The sequence below is a fragment of the Falco peregrinus genome, chromosome 8 (assembly GCF_023634155.1).
Source record: "Falco peregrinus isolate bFalPer1 chromosome 8, bFalPer1.pri, whole genome shotgun sequence".
NCBI classification, from domain to species: domain Eukaryota; kingdom Metazoa; phylum Chordata; class Aves; order Falconiformes; family Falconidae; genus Falco; species Falco peregrinus.
Genome location: NC_073728.1, coordinates 46,933,914 through 46,957,911, shown reverse-complemented (window position 1 = coordinate 46,957,911; position 23,998 = coordinate 46,933,914). Strand labels below are relative to the sequence as shown.

At 42.2% G+C, this 23,998-nt stretch overlaps 1 protein-coding gene across 4 annotated transcripts in view; it reads right to left on the bottom strand.

Moving 5' to 3' along the window:
• Positions 1-291: 291 nt before the first annotated feature.
• Positions 292-23,998, bottom strand: part of FBXW11 (F-box and WD repeat domain containing 11) — a 74,631-nt gene continuing 50,924 nt past the window's right edge. For all 4 annotated transcript variants that reach the window (XM_055811847.1, XM_055811850.1, XM_055811848.1 and 1 more), the window contains 8 exons: positions 13,043-13,180; positions 12,337-12,455; positions 11,064-11,313; positions 9,824-9,942; positions 9,097-9,207; positions 8,015-8,093; positions 6,279-6,467; positions 292-2,787 (listed from right to left, as the gene is read on the bottom strand). In XM_055811847.1, the coding sequence (XP_055667822.1) occupies positions 6,306-6,467; positions 8,015-8,093; positions 9,097-9,207; positions 9,824-9,942; positions 11,064-11,313; positions 12,337-12,455; positions 13,043-13,180 (978 nt within the window). In that variant the 3' untranslated portion in view covers positions 292-2,787; positions 6,279-6,305. The remainder of the gene's footprint in view (positions 2,788-6,278; positions 6,468-8,014; positions 8,094-9,096; positions 9,208-9,823; positions 9,943-11,063; positions 11,314-12,336; positions 12,456-13,042; positions 13,181-23,998) is intronic.

The window sequence follows — 23,998 nt, the reverse complement described above, 5'->3', positions numbered from 1 at the left end:
CGGAGATGGGCAAAGCAGCACCGGGAACCACCGGCCCCGCCAAGGCGGGGAGCTGCGCCACTGCAGATGCCTTTTGGGCTCGGAGGGCTCTGGCCCGGTAGCCACACGCCGTACGCTGGGTGCTGAAAAGCGGCTGGGGAAAGGCACCCAGTAGCCGCAGGCAGCCAACACGGCCCGCAGGGTAACGAACACTTACCGACACCCGCTCCACATCAGCATGGCTGCGGCTCAGCTTGCGTTAACTAATGCGTAATACCAACGCCTGGTTAGATGACATTACTTATCTATTTATTTGACAAATTAAGTTCAAACTTTTTTTTTTATTAAGCACATTCCACAGTACAAAGCTTTAGATCATGAACGATATCTGTACAATTTAACAGTTTCAAGAAGCTGTTCATACACCAACTTTCCAAACAGATAATTGGCAAACATAATTACAAGTTAGAATTAGACTATCCCAGTGCTTTGAAACATTAATATAGCAGTAATGTACAGTTGCTCAGTTATGGTTAGCAAAACAAAGTCCAGAGTGCAGCCAGGATCACTACCATTAATCCCAGGAGTCAAGTTCCTTGGGTGCCAATCACAAAAGTCCACTGCTATGTTACACAAAGCACAAAGAAGTTTAGACTGCATGTTCAAATACCATTATCTCCCAAGGAAAAACAGGAGTTTAAATCTTACACATGCATTTAAAAAAAGGACTCTTCTTCAGAAACAAATACCTTTTTCTTCAGGGCTGCGACAGATTTTTTTCCTTTTTAAACATTTTAATATTAAAGCTATTAGATGAGAAGGGTAAAGTAAGACACTTTCACGAACTACTGTCAAGCTTACCAAAAAGTGATCTTATGGACGCTTAGGAGCATGTATTTCATCTTCTGTACTTCATCGTGTTCGGTCATCTCGATGAAATAAATATCGTTGTAGTTAATACGTAAACAGGAGTTAACTTAAACACTGACCCCAACACCTCTCCCAGTGTGAAGGGTGAAGAGGACAAAACCTTAAGTCGCACTTGTGTAACGGCTCGGTAACACCTTGACACACGCTCTCTCAGAATTCGCTTGACAGAAACGATGCATCTGACCAGGGCTGTCCCGCCGGCAGCGATCCCGCGGCAGTCCGACATCCCCTAACCTTGCTGACTGTAAAAGGGAAAAATGCAAACCCAAGAAACTGCTGCCAGAGGACAAAAAATATACAATGTACAAACGATTGAAGGAATGACAACACATTTCTGTGGCGGCACACGCATCTTCCCCAGGAAAACAGGTGGATTTCACGCTGAGCTTGACTGAAGCACAAAAGAAAAGCCACCAACAGGCGTAGTCACACACCGCTAACGCAGATAAAATATTCATGTTTGCATTTATCTATGTCTTACTCCGACATAAGAAAAATGCAGTAGCATTTATATGACCACATAAATTAAGAGGGGAGTCTATGACAATGTAAGAAGACAAGCATGCTAACGAAGAGGAACCGTGACCAGGACATCGCAACATGGTCACAGGTGACCGGTACAGGAAAGGAAACTAGCACGGTAATCAGCGTCGTAACCAGAGCATTGACTTGAAGGGACCTCCACTCCACCATAAGGAAGTGTTACAAATCAAACATAAATAAATTTAACTTTGGCCCATGGCATCTTCTCCACTGAGCAGCCAAACTAATGCTAAAAGAAGGACATCAGCAGGCGTCTGTGAGGACCTACTGGTGTTCAAAGAAAGACACCTGTAAATACTGCGGCACAAAAATATAAGATACAGAACATAAATTAAACATTTTTTTTAATTTTTAAAAAGTTTAGAAATTACATTTTAAAATATGTAGTTCCCATTAAAAAAAAAAATCCTAATGAATACTGAAAACCTCCTTTTGCAGAGAAAATGTCTAGGTAACTCATATTAACCCCTACAGTGCCAGTAGTTAGAACATCCTGCTGCCAAGTGCTACCACATTTTGTATTAGTGTGTAGTGTCAGGAAATCCTGACTCCTAGCACCCGGAGGTTACACTGTTATGTACATTATATCTACATGCTTATACAGTATTTGAAATGAGGCAAGCACACATGGAAAGGTTTTACTATACCAAACATTAGGAAGCGTGGGACGGCTGTAGTACAGAGCACAGTTAAAAGGAAAAGACAGTGCTAGACAACTAGTTTAGATAACCTAGCCTGAATTACAGGTAATCTTTAATTTAAAAGAAATTATTGGTGCAGAAACAAGTAAACTGTAATCCAAAAATATTACTGAGCAATTCAGAAATATTTCTAAGAGTCCAACGTACACTCCTATCAAACAAAACAGGCTCTGAATCTGTCATGAAGTCTAAAGGACAATGGTGACTTTGAAAGCAAAGCTCTGTACATTCTGGGTATGTGTTTGGCACCCAAATTTCATTGGAGAAGGTTTTTTCTTTAAAGTCAGACAAAAGTGCAAAGCAATATAAATTAGGCCAAGTCCTTTCTTGACTTCTGATTTATTTCTGAAAAACAAGCCATCAGAGTTCAGTTTCTACGGACAATTTACATGTGAAGCTTTGGATTTCTCATTGCAGGGAAGGATGGGCTTCTGAAATTCATCTACTCGAAGTCAGTGAATTTGTAGCAAATTCAAAGACGACCACTGAGAGCAGGAAAGATTAAGAAATTTAGATATAGAATTGTGCTGCTTTGCATCTACACAGCATCTAGAACCCATTCTGACTTTAGCTGTCAATCAACATCTTCAGGCATGTAGTAGCCAAAAATCCAGTAGTTCAAGACTGTGAAACCCTGAAAAAGACAAAAGACAAGCTGAACTGTCGGAAGATACAAATCAAAAAGCAACATCTGGAGGAGGTTAGGCTCACACCACCTTGTGCACTCCAGGCTGACACTAAAAGGACAACACACCCGCGAGGAGCGCACTGCTTACGCAACACGTTCACGGGGGTGCTCGCCCTCACTTACTTCCCTCAGTGCTAGCAGCCCTTCCTTTGAGGAGATGCACCTCCACAGGACACTGTCTTCGCTGTAGAGTATGCTCGGAGTTCAGATTCTCAGCGGTGCTAGTCCTTGGGGGTGGCTGTTTTCTCACACGCAGTAAGAATCAACAGCCCTCCTGGGGACCAGCGGGTGAACCACCAGCGTCTCGCTACACACTGAACGCTCTTTCCTGCAACAGTGACCTGCCTACAACTGCGAGAAAATTCTCCTTTCTTCTCCACCCTTCAGAGGAGCAAGTTTTGCACAAGATGCGAGTTCAGGTGCTTTAATACAGGGGCTTTAACAAGGCAGACAAAGAACTCAAGCGGTTTTGTCTTCTGGTTACTTTTTCCAGCCACGTGACTCCATAATTAGCCTGGAGACAGCGCAAGCTCTTAGTGTAATTGAATTTGAACTTTGATTTTACCTGCCACTTCCCCAAGCCATTATTGCGGACTACGGAGAGCCACCCTCTTCTGATACGAAATTCCCATGAAAGGTTAAAACACCTTCAGGTACTTCCCCTTGACTTCCCTTCCCCCAGCCCAAGGCCTAGTGCTTAATATAAGAATATTAGACCATCATATGGTAACAATTTTTATCATGTTACAATAAACAACAGGAATTCAACAGAAAGCAATAAAACTCTCGCAGCCAACTGCCAGGACTGTCAAAAATGATCCGCTTTGAAGAGGCATAACATTGCAAGCCTTGTAAAAAAAAGAGTGTACAGGGCTGCTTCAAAATTCAGAAAACTATAACATTTGAAAGCATATAAAACTGTTTCATTAAATGTCATAATGAAATATTAGCTGTCTGACCATAATTTCATGTAGATGTATGGTTTTTGGACTCTGAAGTCAGACAAACCTGTCAAAAAGTGACATCGCAGCATCTCCCCTACGTAGGAAACAATTAAGGGACTGTCATTACCAACCCCGACAGCTCCCAGGATGTGGAGATCTGCATGGTTTCCGTTGTGCGTCACGGGACAAGTCAGTCATAAGCTGTGCAAAACTGTCCAAGTGTGCAGAATTTGAACGCAAGAACACTGCCAAAGGCATTTCATATTTCACTGACAAATCTCAGTGACAGCGGGTCTTGTGGGCCACATGTGGCAAGCAAAAAAAAAGTGACACTGCTGCTCAAGCGAACCGATACAAATTTCATTCAACTCCTAATTTCTTTTGCGCTTAAGACACATTATGTATAGCTTTTCCATGAATCAAAACTAATAAAAGAAGCCTGCCAAACATATTTCTGTATTTAAAAAAACCCACCAAATCAAAAAAAGAATGTCAATCTCAAATTATAAGTTAACAGAAGAAAGCACTGGTACATGGACTGGAAGGTAGATGGAGACTGTTCCTAAAACTACTGTTGTTTTCGCACAGATCCTATTCTATCTGTTTGAGAAGGCAAGGAAAGAAAAAGGAAAGAATTACTCGGAAAGGAGGAAAAAAATGCTTTCCATAGAGATGGAAAACCGTTCAACTTCAATAAGCCTTGGAGTTCCCACAGCTAAAGTTCATTTAGGCATGGACCCAGGTGGCACAGAAGCCAACGGCAGTGTTCTCTGTCTTAAAAGGAGCAGGAAATCCCTAGGGACGTTACCGTCACTGACAGCATCAAGTCCCCACAACGAGGATGCAAGCATGTCATCCTGGATCTAAGTAATTTTGAAGTGGGAAGCACAGGTAAGCAGTGCTGTAGGACCTGGCTCTTTGGGGAATTTCAGGATTTACCTCCCAGCAAGTTGTGTCTTTCAGTCACTTCCCCACCCTGCACAAACACCAAGTCCCACCTCCTCAGATTTCCGTTGTCCCGCTGCAGGCAGGACAAGGAAGTCCATCAGTTTTACTACCGCCCCTTGCAGCATTCTTAAAATGCAGGTTTAAGGGAAAGTCCCATTAACTGCTCATTCTGCATGCTACCTCATCAGCATAGCGTAAGGCTTCTTTCCTTAACCGTGGGCCTGATTATATTAAATAAATACAGGTTCAGGAGGACGGACAGGCCACTCAGCCTAGCGATGACCAGCTTTCTGCTGTGACCCTCTGCGAAACAGAACAAGCCAAGTGTCATATCCCGAGAGGACGCTATCCTGGCTTTTTTTTTTTTTTTTTTTTTTTTAAATGAGTAGTTCAGTTAGTAGGAAAGGCAGCCAACACCTTCCTGAGGAACGCTTACAGGTGCAAGAAAACTAATTTTTAAGAACCAGCATCTCAAAGAAGCAAAGTGTGTCTTCACAAGGAAAGGTTATTTCCCAGCCAGGAACGAGCCTACAGAAGGGGTAGAAAAACCTGAGGAACTCATTGCCACAGCAGGGATAAACACAGAGAGAGAGATAATGGAAATCCATGCTCACGTGAAGACACAGAAAACTTTTCCCACAATGTTTAAGCAAACTATTAATTTTCTACTTCAAATAAAATAAATCCTTCCTGTTGGGGCAATGTTGTTTTTTAACGCCTCTTTTTAACGCTGCGGTGTCTCCACTTCCTTGGACGCATCCAGTCTCAGCACCAGCAGAGAGGGGGCACTGGAGAAAGGGGCGACTGCCCTGGTAAGGCCGTTTCCCGACATTCACAGCTATTTATAGTTTGAAGTGCAATTGTTGGCAGTAATATAGATGACACAAGGAAAAGAATCCCCCGTCCTAACAAACAGATCTACAGCAGAGCTTTTACCCATAGCGCTTCAAGAATTAAATGAAGCTGACTTGCAGAAAAAGGGAAACAAAATAGGCAAAGTTCACATGCACCGCTTCCGACAGCTCTGAGTTGTCACGTTGCCTAACACAACGTAATCTTTAGCTCTGAAAGCTTTCCCAACTCTTGTGATTATCACAAAACTGCTCATTTCAGATAAGCATTTGCCCAAAGATCACATGCGCGTTCAGTTTACTAGGGATGCAATACAATGCTCGTCACAAAGCTTCACATAGTGAGCAGATGCACCAAGGGCTCTAAAAGGCTTCGATTTCACACGATATCTGGACTACCTGTGCAACACACCAAGTCTCCTCAATTTCCAAGAAAGTTGTGAATAGCTAGTCACTTTCCATAAAATACCTGAAGTACCCAATTACAAACAGGAGGAGTTACAGAAGGGGGTAAGATAACACGACAAGTTTTATAAGCTGAAGCATGACCATACCAAGGTTAGATGGTAAAAGAAGTGGCATAAATAGGTTTTACTTTAAGAAAAACATCCCCTTGCTGTTCTGACTGAGCCAACCTGCAGGCAGAATGATAATTTCAGACATTTGTAATACATTCGGTAAGAGGGAGACTTACCTTCTGAGGGTAGTAAAGTGCAGACTGTTATCTGGAGATGTAAGTGTATGTTCTAGATGGAGAGCGGGTCTCGTTCTGGGCACTGGGTGGCACGTTTAAGAAATCCCAAATCAGAATTGTATCGTCATGGGAACTACTAATGATCTGAAATTCGTCAAACTGAAGTCTAAAGACACGTCCTGAATGTTCCTGTGAGCAACACAGAATTGGTTAGCAAGGTAAGAAGAGAGCAACATTTCATCACCTCTGCACTCACACGTGTATCTGGGCACAGGCTGATGTGTTCCAGCTCTGCAGTGCTGGTTAAGAAACCCTCAGTTACAATCACACTCGAGCTCAAGAAAAGCTGGTTTTGTAGATAGGCTTTTTCAGCAAAACACACTGCTTCCAAACCCAGTGCTTGTGAACCCTGCGCCTCCCCCAGAGCGGCCAGCCGTGGAGGCTGGGATTATTCCAGCCAAAAGCAGCCTATCAATCGAGAAGCAGCAATGTAGAAGATGGGCTGGCACAGGCAATCTGCCAGGGCTCCGTCTCCTTTTTTTTTTTCAAAAATTACATTTGCATTCAAGGCTGCCGCTACCTCCACCTCGGTACAGCCCCAGCGCACATCCCACATCCCAGCCCCGGCCTGGGACTCGCTGCCGCACGGACCGGCACGGCTCCGGCTGGCTCACCAGGCAAGGCAACTGTTCAAACGCTGCCGTAGGAAAGGGAAGCGGAGTGCACACCCTGGCAACTCCAAGAAATCTCAAAATGGCACTTAGAGGCCCAGAAAGGGTTCTTCCTGCTTGCCCTGCTTATCCATTTTTACTACGTTTAAACTGAGTAGGCTGCCTTCGTTAGAGAACTAACCAAAACTTCAGGCTGATCTCCCAGCCGTGGCCGGAGCTGCAGTATGCCCACGGCAGGGAAAGAGCCCGCTTCTACTGGGAAACTGAATACACCGAATTCACATGGAAAAGGACAGTTAAATCTCATCTCATTGCAAAGACTACTGAACAGAAAGGAAAATAAGAAGCATTTCTAGCCACGTAAGCACTTCTTTAGGTGTTGGAAAGGCCAAGCACATGCTGAATACACCAGTTTCCATCACAACAGTCCTTAACTTTAGGTTGCTACTACTTTGCCAAACTGACTCCTGAAGCAGAATTTCACACACGTTTCAGTGAAAAGAACAATGAACTCACTTCCCCAATCTATTTTTAATAAGCCCTACTGTCATAAACCAAAATCCTTATTACAAAAAAAGCCCCCAACTTAAGCAACAGCCTTAAATCTGAGAGTTCTCTGAAGCGATTAGAGTTCTTGTGGTAATCAGTCTCAACCTCCCTTCCCTCTTCACATCTCTTCCTTCCAAACTGAAGGGTTAGGAGAAGAGTTTGGGAAAGGCTCACAAGATTCCTCCCCTCTTTTTAATAAGGGGAAATTTAAAGCCAGCCCTACATTAGGGGAACACACCAATAACTGAAATAATTTGATACAGTGTCATTCTGATACTTTTTTTTTTTTTTTAGAGTATCCAAGAATCTCAAACTAGAAAAACCTCAGTCTTTCTTTTAAGCTCAGATCCAAATAATTCAGGATATACCAACATATAAATTCTTCTTTATTCTTATAATAAGCAGCAGCCTAGGCTTTATAAAACATCCCGAGTTTCTCACCTATCCCACTCTAATAATGCCTCTCACCTGCAAATAAAAATTTCAGATAACCCCAAATGAATTAATTTTACATACCACTAACGTACGCAAGCATAATGTACTTGCTGGGGCACGAGGGTCAAGAGCAGCTTGCAAGTCCCAAACTTTAATTTTGCTACAAAGTAAAGTAAGAAGCTCATTAGGAAAGCATTGTTTCAAGTATAGGCATAGGAAAAGCATCTAAAGCAATAGAAAGCACGCCAGATCTTCCCTACAGGTAGCTCATCAGGATCAAGCAAAATATTAGAATTTATTTTCACTAAAATACTAACGCTAAGTCTCGTGAAGACACAGATAGTTTTGTATTTCTTTTTTAGCAGCAAATACGGTGATGTCTTTGAGCTGGACCAAGTGGGCTGGTTCTATGAAAGACAAACTGACCACGCATGTGCAAGCCAGCTGGAACTGCAGAATATCTCAAAAACTCACAGCACTACTGGCAAGGTGCAAAAATCCCGTGGGAATTAGGCTGGGACTGCCAACCCCGGTGTGACACTGAACCCTAACAAAAGGCCTGAGACAAACACAGCTCCAAAATTGTTTTCAGTCACTCTACTGCTCACCACAGGTATAAATCAGGCAGACAAAGAAATGGAGAATTTGGACATTGTAAGCTGTCATGGATCCACTACACACTGAAAAGACCGAGCAAGTCAGAAGCGCTAACGGTGGGGGCTCCTGCCCTCAACCCAACCGAAATGGGCACCAAAGACTTCTCAGAGCCCCACAAGATACATTTACACTCACAATAAACATTTTCAGGGTGCTGTCTTACAAAAATAGAAAGCCTGAACTACTAAGTACACAGGATGGGGCAAGGAGCAATTCCTTAGTGAAGAAACAAAGGGATGTCACTTCAGCCAAACAAAAGTTTACTTTCTATGGAAAGTCAAACTTGAGTGATAACACAGTTTAGGAGTGTGCTAAAGAGCACCAGAAAAGCAGTTTCTTGGCAACTTAAAACTGCAGCCTGCTGCGCTGAAATGCTCGAAGCAGAAGCTGCTCAGGTAAATATTGATCCATCAGAAGAGAACCCTCACACAAAGCTCAATGGCTTTCGCATGATGCTTTGTTAAGAAAGGCAAAAGGTTTTTTTTAAATTACTTCCAAAAACATACCCATCGTAGGCTCCACTAACAATCCTCTTATTGTCGAACCTGATGCATCGAACAAGTTCTTCATGGCCTTCTAATACTCTTAAACAGGCACCGCATTCAATGTCCCATAGTCTTAAGAGAACAGAGGAGAAAGTCTTTTGAGTACTTCAGGTTCAGCACTGCCCCTTAGCCTCACGCACGGCAATTTAAGCATGCTAGAGTGGTTTTCTGTGGGAGATACCACATAATTTGCTTCAAAAGGCCTGAGAACCACGAGATGTTCCTTGCATGCAATTCAGAGATAAATCTGGGTTGCAGCTGCAGTATAGCAAAATTAATTTTGATACTACATGCATGTAAAGGCTGGATATGTGTTATCTTGGGAAACTTCAGCAGGCTTTTTTCTATTCTGCATAAATCCATGATTAGAGGTTCAGAAAGCAGTTAAGAAAACCAGTGACCAATGTCTTCCCCATCTCTTCAAGCAGAAGACAAGGTGATAAACCACAGCAATAGAGAAGTTTTGTTTATCTCTGTCATAAACCTCAGTGCCCTACTTTTGCACAGCGATGTGATACACTCTCACACTGAGTTAAGTTCCATTCATACATCATCTGCTCCAATAGCAAGGTGTACCAAGCACGTTTTCACACGCAATAGTGCAGGACAGCATCAAAGGTTGGGGAAACCCTATTTTCCACACGAAATGTACAGTGTTACACACCAACAGCAGTTTGTGGGCACCCACCGGATGGTATTGTCTGAAGATCCACTGACAACTAGTCGATCCCTGTACTGGAGGCACGCAATGCCACGCTTGTGCCCGTTCAGAGTACGAACAAATTCACATGTACTTGTACTCCAGACCTGTGAAACACAAGATAAATGCTCTTTTGAGAATTACGCCCAAACAAGGTTTTTGTATTTCAGTAGAAGCCATTATGAATCCATAAACAGAAGAGGTCTGAGGCTGACCTTTGCTGGACAGTGGAACAAAAACTGGGAGGGTATTTTTGTGGGCAAAGAGCAGTTACCCGGCATTAACGGAAGGCGGGCGCTGTGGGGACCTTGCGGTGACAAGAGCCACGGGCACTGCTGCCGCACTTCGAATCAATGAGAAAAGTTGGGGGCGGTTGTATATAAAATTTGCAGGTGGTAGAGATGGCCCTAAATGATTTCAGAATCTTGATTACGCTTGCATATCAGTAAGTAATCATTTTTAAAATCGGAAGTTATCACATACGCAAGAACACCACATTACCAAAGAAATCGGTAGCAATCCACTAGTACAAGGCGGCCAGAACTGTGGCCCATAAAAGTTTGGTTGCTGCTTCTTTCTTAATATTAAATGATTCAATCAACTTTGCCCATTTTTAATGAACTGTAATTGAAGTTGTAACGTGGAGTATCCAGTGGCTCATTTTCCAACACGGAGTGCAGCGGGATCTCTGGCAGGTATTTGGACATTAAACTGCCAAGAGCTTTTTGGCACAGTCCAAGGTAGCTCTGGTTCTAGAGAGGGAAGGGTGGAAACACCTTTATTATATTAATAAGCTCTGGGTAACTCAAATCTTCTGGTATGTAATAATCTTCAAATAGAGGCTCTTAATTCTTCAAACATGGCAAAGCCTGGTGGAGCTGCTGGGAAGGCATGGCAAGGAAAGGCAACTGCTGATAAATTTCATGTCTGGAACAGGACTGCCAATTGAAATAGAAAATACCACTTGGAAAAAGGCACAAAATGTTGCCATATTTAACAAACCAACCCATACCTTGAGACTAGAGCTCAAACAGCGAATGGGCTTTACTTTTTTGCAATTGTACGACAGAAGCCACAAAAATGTTACAAGCCTAGTTATGCACATAAAGACATTAACAGCTAGCAAGAGGAAGCAGCCAGCTGAATGCTGAAGAAAGACACAGAACTGCTCAGAAGCTTTTCTGGCTCGGTAGGCATGCAGCCCTAGGGTAGCGCTCTGCCAACGTACTTTAATGGTCCTGTCACCTGACGCTGACACAATATACTTGTCATCGAAGTCTACCACGTTAACAGCAGCACGATGGCCAACTAAGACACGGCGCAGGGTGATGTCAGTAGGTGATGCCATATCCCAAACAGCAATTGATCTGTCCTTCGAGCATGTCACCATTAAGCCGTTGCTGAACCTTAAATGAAGCACTGCCTCGTTGTGATGAATCAACGTGTTCAGAACTTCACCTGTATTTACATCCCAAACTCTGCAAAAGAAAAGAATTTTATTCCAAATGAAGGATGATGGCTATGCATGGTGTAAAGCGTAAACATGCACAAGTCTGTCACTATCTCTAATGACAACCCCTCTAGGTGCCTAACATCTCTTAGGGCTTGGGGAAGGCAGGCACTGGGGTAGTATCCTAGTTCACGTCTCAGACTGACAAGCAAAAATTAACAGCAGCAACAATTAGACCAGGAAATGCCTACGCTGGGACCACTGCTAAAAGAAAGAGCCGCTTAACAACTCTACAACTCTTCCAGGATGACTGAAGCTTGTATGATGTACAAATTGATGGAACAGGCCAAAACAAATACTATCCGGTTTGGGGTTTGGGTTTTTTTCAGATTTACATCATTCATTCAGATTTCACACACACCAGTAGCAACTGGGATACAGCACCCTCCAGGGCTACCTACTAGCTTACATGAAGTGAAAAGTCACTACTTAATTTATAGTACCTGAAGGGTGTCAAGATGAGCTCTTAACTTTTGAAAAGTTTTATAGACACTGACGTTGGCATAGCAGTGCAAGATACCAGGAAGCGACAAGGCCCTTCCACTGATCTGTACCAGAGTGCCTTTACATTGGCATCTACTGACTACTGAATTCACACAAGAATTTAAACTCAGTATCATCAAAATTCCAGTCAGACAAGTGCTCAATATATACCAAATAACCTTTCATAAGGGCCATAATTAAGAGATGTCAGAAGGCAGTACAAGAAACCCTAAATGAAGAAATTATTGCCTAGTTGGCCATCAGCCATTCTACAACTTCAGGATACGCCTTGAATCACTCAGATCATACTCCTTCAAAATTCTTAACACTAACAAAATGAGACAGATTTGGAAAAAAAATTTATTGAATGTGATGCTTTGCCAAGTATGAGTATCTTCATTTTGGAATAGCAGTATCACATTCACATTAGAGATGTTTTCTGATATTTAGAGATCATTGTAAATATTCCCAGCTCTGATACTCAAATTGTTTTTGTGCAAAAACTTACCTCACTGTAGAATCTGAAGATCCAGTTACAATGACTCTTTCATCATACTGCAGACAAAGAACCGAGCCAGTATGTCCTGTTAATACTTTCAAACATTCCAAGCTTGTTTTGTCCCAAATCTGTTAAAAGCAAGAAGAAAAAACAGTTTATCAAGATCAAAAACACGGATCCAAGAAGGAAGAAAACTAGAAAGAGCAGGAGGAATCCGTGGGCAGTTAGCCTGGCCGATCAGTTGGCCCGTCCTCCCTTCCAGCTTCAGGAAGTCTTAACAGAAGTTTTTGACAGAACCGCAAAATAATTAATGGTCATGAAAAGATAAAAGCCTGGTTTGCAAATAAAAAAATGGCACGGATAATTAGCATGAAAGCAACGTGCTAGCATGAAAGCACACTACCAGCAACGACACGGCTAGGGGCAGTGGCACACACAGTCTTCATTCACGTTATGTGCACTCCGATTTCCCAAGCATTTCTTTGTGGTCAATAGCATTGATCTCTGGCTGGGAGTTGGGAATCCCCAAAGTTTCCAGGGCAAAGTGCAGGTGAGAACTTTGCCAGGCTACAGAAGACACTGACCCTGCACAGATAAATACTGTCCCATGATGAGACAAGAGAAATCAAGGAAACACAAGCAGCTAGCTTTCCGAGGCAGAATTACCCACTTATCTCTAGGAAAAGACTTAAAAAAAAAAAAAAAAAGCATTTACCTTAATGGAGTTGTCTCGTAGGCCACTGATAATCTTTTCATCATCATACTGTAAACAGTAGACACCTTTGCTGTTTTCAGAGCGGCACTGAATCCTTTGCAAATTATGCCGCCCACATCGCCAGTTAGATTCTATAGTCTAACAAGAGGGGAAACAAGCAGGGGTTAGGCATGAGGCTGCATGCTTGACAACTCCAACACACACAGAGCAATCTTTCCACTTCTACATATGTCGTCCTTAAATTTGAAGTATATAAGACTTAAACGTATCTTTTCTCCCCCCCCCAATAAAAATACACAAAACACGATGAATCGGGACTTCTGTAATTTGTCATGGCAAAGGTTGTGTTTGCTGGTGAAAATTATGGCCAGCTAACCTCACTGAGAATTTCCCAAGGAGCCGTTAGAGGCACACATTTCATAACAATCCAGTTCCCCACCCCCACACCCCAATTTACACGATCATCTGACACAAGCAGCAAAGATTAAACCAGGAGCTCATATGGTGCCAACATTCAGCCTCACCCGACTAACGAACATTACAGAACTGCTGAGTCCAACAGGGAGGTTAAGGGGTTCCGGGACCTTCCCTTCCCCTACCCAGCCACTTCACCTGTTAACCGTCACACCTCTTAGAAAGGGACTTTGAGATACAAAAGCCTCCTCTAAGCACCCTGATCAAAATAAAACCAAACAGGGACTGTAAGGTTCCAAATAATCAAAACTTATTTCCCCTGCCCCCTGCCTCAAACTCTGTGGAAGTGTAATTCTCAATATTTTCATTCTGAGAGGTACATTTAAGAAAAGAGACCTAACACACCTTAAAAAGCTGCAAACGATTGTGTAGCAGAATCGGGATGATTACCATGCTTTAATCAGCTTAATTACTTTTAAGACAACCAACATCAGTCTCAAAGAAATACAGGATTTTGGACAAGAAGTTTGTAACAACAATCATAACAAAATCTATGCACAGAACCCCCGGGCAGTACCTACACAAGCTGGGACGCTCTCCATCCTCCAGGGCAGGCACCAGAACAGGCCGTTAATTTAGCGGTTTCCCTGGGATCCCCCCAAAATACCATGTGGAAACCTGGGGAGAGGCTGGCTGACTGCCAGCTCACTTGGAAAACCCTATTTATAACCAAAGCCTAACTTTCAAAGCAATAGCAGGCACCTCTGCAGCTCCTCCAAGACTGGAAAACAACCGAAACACTTATTAAAGGCAAAAGTGCAGTGTCACTATGACGTCCCAATTCTAGGAAAACACCTCCAAGGGAAAACTAACCCTACCGCTTTGTATTCCATGCATTTGCTCCTTCATTTGTCTCCCATTAGGCAATTTGGAGAGAACTATACATAGTCATAATACAAACCTGATGTGCCACAGGAATTTGTCTAGATCATAAGTACTAAGAGATGCTTCTAGAGGAGCCTGCTGACAAGCTATTCATCCTCCCTCAATCTCTTCCAGTTTGGTGGGGAAGCTAATGAAATTAAGATAGCAAGTCATCCATCAGTCTGGGATCAACTTTCCCGGCCAGCTAGCGCACTGCTGGTTGTCAGACTGGGAACTGGGCTTAAAACGGTCCAATCTGACACCGTCCTGGTTCAGCCCTGGACTCCTGCCTTGAAGGTAGCAGACTGCTCGCTGTGGTACTTGCTCAGCACGGGATGGAGGTTTTCAGGAAGAAGGACAGGCAGTTCTCAAGCTTTATCCGAGATTTATCATCTGTGCTAGAAGGGCAGAACTGCAACTCGTTAACTCCTTCGTCACTGCAGAGATGACCCTCAGAAACAGGGGAGGACTGTAGACATTCATGAACCAATGTAACAGCTGATCGGAAGGCAAGGTGTTTAAAAATGTAATACTAACGCTGAAGACACAGGACAAACATCACAGATTTGAGTTAGCAAATTTAAATAGTTTTAGAAGCCATATATGTTCAGATATTCATTTCTAAGAAGTCTTACAGGAGAGTTTTCCTAAAGCAACGTTTTTGGAAAGGTCTGAAATCAGCAGTGGTACAGAACACATGCCAGATTAGCTGCTGACTGCTCAAACACCACTTGAGCACCTTCATGCTTTGGCTTCCCGCGACAGCGACTACCAATAGTTACAGAATACATTAAGACCATCACAAATCAGAAGTTTTGCTTGTAACAGTCTCCCAAACCAAACAGCAGTCAGTGAAGTATGGCCACCAGCCACTGGGGACACTAGCTGGGCTTAATTCTTGGAGGTTCACTATAGGAAGCTACTTAAGTTCCCCATAAGAAAACGCTGGCTTCAAATAAAAGAAAAAAAATTATCATGTATATCTATGTGATGGCACTCTAAAGTGTAAAGTCATATGCAGGTGCACATTTTAATTCTGTGAATAGATGTCATTTCGTTTAGACATTATACGGCGTGGCTACTGTGGGAAAATACTTCATGTTTTTCGAGAACTTGTAAAATCCCCTTACACTGCGTAAATTTTGAATACGCTGGGAAGGTAGCCACAATACACAGAGAATATACAGCAGCATTTCAATTGGCAATAGAGTGAAAACAGATGTGGACATATAGAGAAATAACATTATTTTAGATGACTAAATACGGCTGAGTGGGTGGGCAACCTGGAGGACCCTCTGAAAAGGAACATGTTTAATACAATACTGGAAACCACATTAAAGCTTCTTGCTATAGGAAACTTCTGGTAGTTACTGAATAGGGCAGTTAGTAAAAGTCTTCAACTGCAACCACCTTCCAGGAGGTATCTCCATAGACTGTGTACACGTTGGGTAGGTATGCATGCACGTAGAAGGGGCAAGGAAGAAATCGCTGTGTTACAGACTGTTACAGGCATCAAGGGGTAATGATGAAGTGACCCACAGGTGATTCGCATGTTTATGACGCCAAACCTAATACCAATACACGCAAAAACCCACTCCTGTATTTTCTACAGATCCCCTCCAAGTCTCTGATAACGGCCTCTAAACATGGGTTTCACAATGAAAAGCAGGATGTTGCAGAACACTCTTGCGTTAGTTCACACACAAAGAGAAAAAGTTTCTCACACTTTCCTGAAAGCTCACTAGAGCAACAGCAGCAAGTAGCTGACAAATGCTGTATAACCAACAAAATCTGGACATACAAGGAATAAAGACCAAGTATGAAGCCAAAGCATCTGCCACAGTAGGAGAGCCATTTGGCAGCTGAAGAAATGCATAAATGGATAAAAAAAGGCATTTAGAGAGAAAAGTACACAGAAAATAGTCCAAGATACAGAGGTATAGCCAAGCCTTGATCATGCCAGAATACATTTGCTGGTACAAAGATGCACAGTTAAAAAAGATGCATTTCATCTGGATTAACAGTTGGAACATTAACTATACATTGGAAGCATTAAGGATAATCTACTAGGAACAGGGTTTTTTCCCCCATTCGATAATGTACACTGTGTTCAGCAATTTGGCTAAAAATTGCATTTTTATCCTTGTGAATGTTATTACAGAGTAAATGGGTTTATCTTAATCCCATAAACCAAGGAGTTTGTTCCCTCTGAATACACAGTTCTTCAGGATAAATGAGGCAGAAAAAAAGGAAAAGGAACATACACATTTGTTACGTACGTAGGGATTTCTGCTGAAGCATTAGGCATTTACACCAGGGGCAGTTAAAATCCAAGCCCTTGTTCTTCACATGCTTTCTTCAAAGAAAAAAAGAAAATCCCTCCTGACTGTGGCAGAGGAAAGGCAGAAGCAAAGGAACTTATGTCACCAGGGTAGTGAGGGCTTAATATTTCATTCATTATGAAGTTAAGAGAGTTTGATAAGCAAAGACAAAATGACAGCTTGGTCATGGCACCAGGCTCCCTGCATTTCTGAGGTATTTCACCTCTCAGACTCTCTGAAGATGCTGCAACTGTGGGGTTTTTTTTAGGGGGGTAAAAACAGCATTAAGCTCTTGAAGAAGGATTCCCTAGATCCTGGCTTGAGACTAGAATTCACTGCTGGGTCTCCTCGCTGCTGTTAGTGAGGGCCAAAGAGCTTTTGTAGTCTCTATACCAGCCTAAAGAAGAAAGGCTACATGATACTTATTACCTAGAAGGCTTGAACTGGTCCTCAAAAGGAATCTGCAGAGCGCTAGCTGTCCTGTCATTACCACAACAGCATGAACCGCAAGATTTCTGACACACAGGGATGACTGGCTCACAGCAACAGATGACAAAACGTGCCAGCAGCAAAGCCTCCTTCTAAAGCAGCCCTGAGGACTAAAAACCCTGCAAGCAAAGAGCATCACCATCTTTCCTGCAAGTCTCATCACTTCTACAAACCACTGTTGTTAAGGAACTAAGCACTGGTGGTAGGCATGTAGCAGCAAAGACAGCTAAAAGCTCACAGACCACAGGGACAAGAGGCGCACTGGGCAAGTATTGTACATGAACAGCAATAGGAGCGCCAAAGCAGTATGGCAGAAAAAGCACTTGCACTGTATCCAACATCCCCTTCGTAAAACAACTCCTCAGACCAGCTGCATAATTAAAGTGATGAACAAGAAAATTACGTGGTCAGTAAGACATCTCAGTGGAGTAGCTGATGAGTTTTGGCTGCAGACATGGTATACCTAATTATACATTCACTAAGACTTGAGCATATTGTCAAATGATTCAACAATGTTCAAACCTGAACCAGTAAATATGTCTTGGAAGTGAGCAGCAGGGTATACAATGTCCGTACCAACATCCTGAACGTAAATTGGCACTGCTATTAGAAGAGAGAACACCAAGTGCTGCAAACCATCCACCACCACATCTTGCCAATTATTATCCCACTTTTATCATTAAGCATATTGCCTTTCCCTATTAATTTTCTTACCTTGTTCCATGAAAAAACCATACCAACATGACTCATGCTACACCAGAGGACTCAGCAGAGTGACTAGATTTGGATTTTACTCCCAAAATGCTTTGAAATGTAGAAGGCAGCAGCTATACAACTGGGAGCTACATGACACCATCTCCCTCCTATGACAGCTCTTTACTGTTTAAGTTAAAATTTATACACTACTGCTCATCAAAAGAATCTGCTTTCCGCTACCAAGATTTCTTCATATTTTAGATTATTCACAATTAAAGCTAAGTGAAAGCCCAGAGGAAACAAAAAGTTACATGGAAGAAGTTGTTGCCATATTACATGGCAAGAGGTAGGAAACAGTAACATAGTAAATAAATGCAAGGAAGTAAACCTAAGAAAAGATTAATTCCAAACAGCAATCACCTGGGTTTTGGTATTTACCTAATTTCTTGCCAACAGAAGAGTCAGGCAGAATAAAACTCATGAAAAAGAACATAATGAAAAAATAAAAAAATAACATAATGAAAAAAAAGAAGCAAGTCTAACAAATAGAGAAATGGAGATTCATTACACCCCACTAACATATAACATATGCTTATTTTTATTCTTACGTATGTATATATGTAAATTGCAGCATGCATTTGTTTAATACAAGCAGGAAGGACCACTTTAACACACATACAAAAAAAAAAGGGGGGGGGGGGGGGGCGGGGCGGGGACAGAAAGACTACAGGAATGGGTGGGGAAACTTTCAGTAAGTGAAAAGTGGTTTTCTGGCTTGATTTATAAAAATCACAGGATACCCAGGCTACGTTTTGAAGAACAGTCTGAAATTAAAGTGAGACCAAAAAGCCAGGAGTGTACTACTGAGAGCCACCACACATCTGAACACTACATGGGCTTTCAGATCAGTTTGGGGTAAAATACCACTTTTAGTATGAACTCCAAGACCAGAAGAAAAGCCATGAAGAGTGAAGTCCAAAAAACCTAAACAACTCTAGAGAAAAAGGAATAGGAAGCTTTTCCTATTAAGTGTTACAATTAAATCATGATTTCTTGGCAGAATCCGAGACCTAAAAACTAAGTTCCTAATATTTACAGCTGCTTAGATAAGATCCAAATGTGGACAATATAAATTGATGAAGTGTTGTCTCTTTCTGCATGCAGCTGATCCAGCATGTGAGAAGTTGCTCAAAGGTCCACCAAGTAAAACTATGCCCAAGTCCCGCTGCAGCTTTGCTGAACCCTTTTTAAAGCCACATTTAAAAAGAACAGATCAACCTTATAATGCTGAGCAAGATAAATCTGGACAGTGGAATATGCTAATGTCTTTACAGAGGAAGAGAAGACTACCTGTAGAAACTGGGTTAAAGGCCACTGACATACAGGGCCCATAGGGAACCACTTTGGGAGAAAGCTGACGGTACAATGCAGACCATTTCATTAAGCACGAAGACAAGACAGCATGTTCCCTCAGTGCCAGAACGGTGGCGTACACCAGAGAGAGCTTAGACAAATCAGATAAAAAAAAAGACAACCAACTGAAGTTTCAGGCCTCCGGAGCAGCAGTTCAACATCAGGACCACCTTACTGCCCAGGATGGTGGGAGTGCCTGACCTGCTGAGGGAGGCAGAACACACGCAGAGGAGGGGCGTGACAGACTTCGATTACCCCCACGGAACTGAAGCGTAGCTGCATCATGTCCCCACGGTCTCTGCCCCACACATCTGCTGCTGGATGCTGTGCTAGCCACTCTTCGATCTGACCAGTACAGTTGTTCTGTTTCCCCAGGGAGGGAGTAAAGAATCCTCCTAACTCAGGAGAACCTGTAACAGGAGGATGCAGATGCACAAAGCAGTTCCTCCTCCCCCAAAGTCTGCCTTCTCTATCAAGCACCTCTGCAAACCCAGCCCGCAAAGCACAAGATCCCAAAAGAGATTCAAGGGCAGCTTCTGATGAAGAGAACTTTTTCATCTCTGCAGCTGCAACGATCACAGTACCACCCGCTGATGGGTCTCGCTGGTTTTCTGTTAAAGGATCCCTATTTCCACCAACTTCCACCAACCTGTTCTAACACACTCAAGACTAAAATGTCACGCTTTGAGGTTACAGATGCAACATCAACATACATTAACTTTAAATGGACTCCTGCTTACACCAAAGCGATAGAGGAGAAGTACTGATGTTACTGCCAGATCTGGAAAAGACACCTTAAAAACACAAGCCAACAGCAACGAACACAGAGAGCGGTCCTTGGAGGCACCTCAATGACACACACATCTGGACTACACACAATACCTGACAGTGAACAACGCTGCTGAAAAAACAAAATTATTGCACCTCTTAGGTTCCATTGAAGACAATAACAAAGTTTATGCACAACACCATAAAAATACAAAGTTCTATCTAAACAGATAGTTATCAGCCCCCATCAGAGCACAGGGGAATTCAAGTACTCAAACAGGAATAATAAATCCCTCTTTCAAACTGCAACAGAAAAGCTGCAGTCTTGGTTTGCCCATTTGTGGAAAAGAGTAGGAGTGACATTGGCAAAGTCAACAAAAACCAACCCAGGGATCTGTCCCACGCTAGAGGCATCTAAACGGCATCTTCTGCCCTGCTCAGACACAAGAGCCAAAATCTGGTGTCATGCACCACAAGAACTTTGTCCCTGCCACTCAAAAGCCTCTCCTTTCCTTGGCCAATTTCATTTTTAAGAAATGCCTTTTGGAAAGTGCCTGTGAAGTAGAGATTTCAAAGGCTGGCTGAAAAGATTTCAAGGCATATAATGCTGACCAGATTCTTCACACACACGCACACAGAAGTTTCTCCAGCATCAGAATTAGAACAGTACCCAATTCCCTCAGAAATTATAAACTGCAACTTTCATAAACAGAGATCTCCCAATGCTGGCGGTGACTTAAGGTGAGCGCTGACATTCTCCCCTTTTCAAATTTTCCCAAGGCTTTGAAATTTCAGTTCCAGTCCTAAAATCTGAACTTTTTCAAAATTCAGAAGAACACATGGTGTTAATCTGATGGCCTGGTGCCATTTTCCTAACATCTTCAGCAAAATAACATTCTAATTCTTGTCTTAATTAGGTGGACCTAAGTCTCCATGGAAACAAGATGAGGGCACTTGCCATGTGTTTGAAGATAAGGGGAACATTTACAAAATAAGTCTTTGAGACTCATCACAAGAAATAGATACTTGGGCTAATCCTGAGGGGAAAACAGAATAGTTGGCCAAATTTCACAAATAATATGGAAAAAATCCAGGGACTCGGGGTTCTGGGATCAGCAGTATTAAACTTCCCATCCTGGCAACATGCCGATTAAACACAGTCCCATTAAACCAGCTGACCTTCCCCAGCAGGCTTGGGGCCTGCGCCCAGGCACAGGACACCCAGCACCACCCAGACCACCTCCGCAAGCATGGTCTTGCAAACCCATGGTCAGTCTTCCAGGATAAGCCCCAAAACAGGTTTTTCCTTTATTAAAGCTCCTAGGGAAGCTTGGCAATTCAACATCTGACTCTGAGACATTGATGTTTACTGGACCACCTCTTGTGAAATGAAACCTAATTAAATATTTGGCTTCACAGGAGGTGGAGAGTAACTACCTCTCTTTCCAAGAACTTGGTTTCAGATCTCTAGATGTCCTCTTATTTTCAAATCCAATGATTTCAAAAGTGACATTATGTTCCTAGAATGTGTTTGGCATGAAACAAACACTAACAAATCTTCAGAGAGGCAAGGGGACCTCACTTTGCCAAATCATTGCCTGTATTACCTTGCAGCTAACGACACTTGGTGGTTGCACGGACTTTTGACCCAAAATGCAAATAGAGCCCAAGGGAAAGAATTCAAATTTGCTATTTATAATTCCTCATCTTTCCTTCCAATTGCTAATTCAGGTTTTGGATTATTTTTCAAATTCTGTCAGTCAACCCAAAGGAGAGAGCACACTCTCCTTTAAGCTTATCTCTATCCACAATCCAATTTAGTACCAGCTGCAGTAAATTAATAATTCTTATCATTAGAAACAGTCTAGCAAAATTTGGTTAATCTTTGTGCTCCGCAGGTAAAATACTGAATGACAAAATTTTTTGTACTACATCAAATACGTTTTACTGTATTAAATCAAGCCCTTTGGACACAAGATAAATGTCTTATAAAAATATTTATATAATTATATAAATGCTAATATGGTAGCCTTTGGCTCATTGATAGCTCCCTAAACTCTGACACTCTGACAGAAACAGAAAGATCTTATTAAAGGTCCAGGCAAATATTTGAAGAAAAAACATTTTGGTATTCAGAGATACAAAATTCATCATCACAGTTAAGATGAAAGTCTCATTTAAGAGCTTCTGCACATTGCTTTGAAAAATGAGGGAATGGGGAAAGTATGAAACTGAGGGAAAGCATGACTTAAGGCTTAAAAACAGTATAAGGGGAGGAAAAATCTAAGAAATGCTCCTAATCTTATAGCTAAGTTTTGTTGTTATTGTTACTCACTATCTACATTTTTAAACAGTGTTAAAAGCTTCTTTTGACAGTTCTTTAGGGAAGCAATTTGTGAAAAGTGCTTTAAAGGGTGATTTATTAGAAAAATTATAACAGACTTTTGGAAGTGGAAGAACTATCGGACCCTTGACTATTAACAAACACTAACCTCACTCCAGGTTGGAAATGTGGAAAACAGCAATATTTCAGAAGGCTTGAATGAAATATGTAAACAGGGAAAAATTTGACGTGGCATACTACTCCCGTCCTTCTGCCTCCCCCTCCAGTTCAGCAATTTCGAGGAACCAGGAGTGGGAAATGCGCTGCCTGTATAAACTGAGCAGTGATGATTCTGGAAGTAGCCATTAGTTTTCAAAGAGAAACTTCACCGCTCTAGGAGACTGGACAAGGACACGTTTGTTGCCTGAATTTGGGCAAACAGAGGCTGACACTTACTTTTGCTAAAGTGAGGTTCAGAGGCAAGAGCCCACAGCTGACAGGTCCTGGCTCCTTTCAGCTTTACTGCTCTACCAAAGCATCCACGGGCCATGGACAGCATCAAGGTTGGTTGCCAATACCTGAATTTCTACCCCAAGTGATTGACAACCACTAACGATTAAAAGTTTCTCACAGGTTTATAGACACAAGCACGGAATTACAGGAAATTTTCCCCAAACAGCCCCAATTCTGCTTCTCTGTTCTTGCCTCCCTCCACCTGAGTGAGCCACACTGGAGTTCCCTGCATGCCCCAGTGATATTTAATGTTGTTAGGGATATAAGCATCAGATAGGAACTATGGGAATCATATGTAAAAGTAGCTGGATTGCCAGGCAGTTTGGAATGGGCAGAAGCTATGGTAACAGCTCACAGTTTACTCCTTGTACGCTACAGAAAAGACAACTTTTCCCACGCTCATTACTCATGTTACTATTTTTAAATACTAGTGGCATGGCACGTTTTACATATAGCACACTCCACTGTCCCAGCTCCATCTCAAAGCTTGTCATGAAATAACCCGTTACTCTGCATATTCTACATTGATCACATCATCCATCTCAGCATTATATAATGAAAATTAAAAATCTGTAAGTTGAAACTCTGAAAGAAAATCAGGGTTCAAAAAGAGTACTATAAACCCCTGTTTCTTGACCTCCAAACACCAATGCATTTTATATCCATTTTGAATAGATGAGCCCTTCCTTTTCAAGCCATGCAGTGCAAGTTTTTCTGTTGTCTTGGTTTAATATATTTATTGTTAATTTAATGAAATTTAGGTTTTTTTAAGAAACATGTTCATTACTACAATACATTTTTAGTGGCACACCCTTTCCCCACCCCCAGATATTTAAAGACTGAAAATTTTTTACATTTAGTATTGACATTGGTGATGACAGAAGAATGAGGGATTTGGTTTTGTCCTACTTATTTCATACTACCAAGAACTGTCCAGTTCTGCAGCTTCATTTCTGTGCTAGCAAATGTACAGCATCTAAAGCAAGTACAAAATGGCAGGTTATGACAGTTCAAAAGGCCTCAGGAAGTCCTTAGAACATCTCTAAGGAATATTCCCATCTCTAATTCTAAGAATTCCTAATCAAACATTCCACT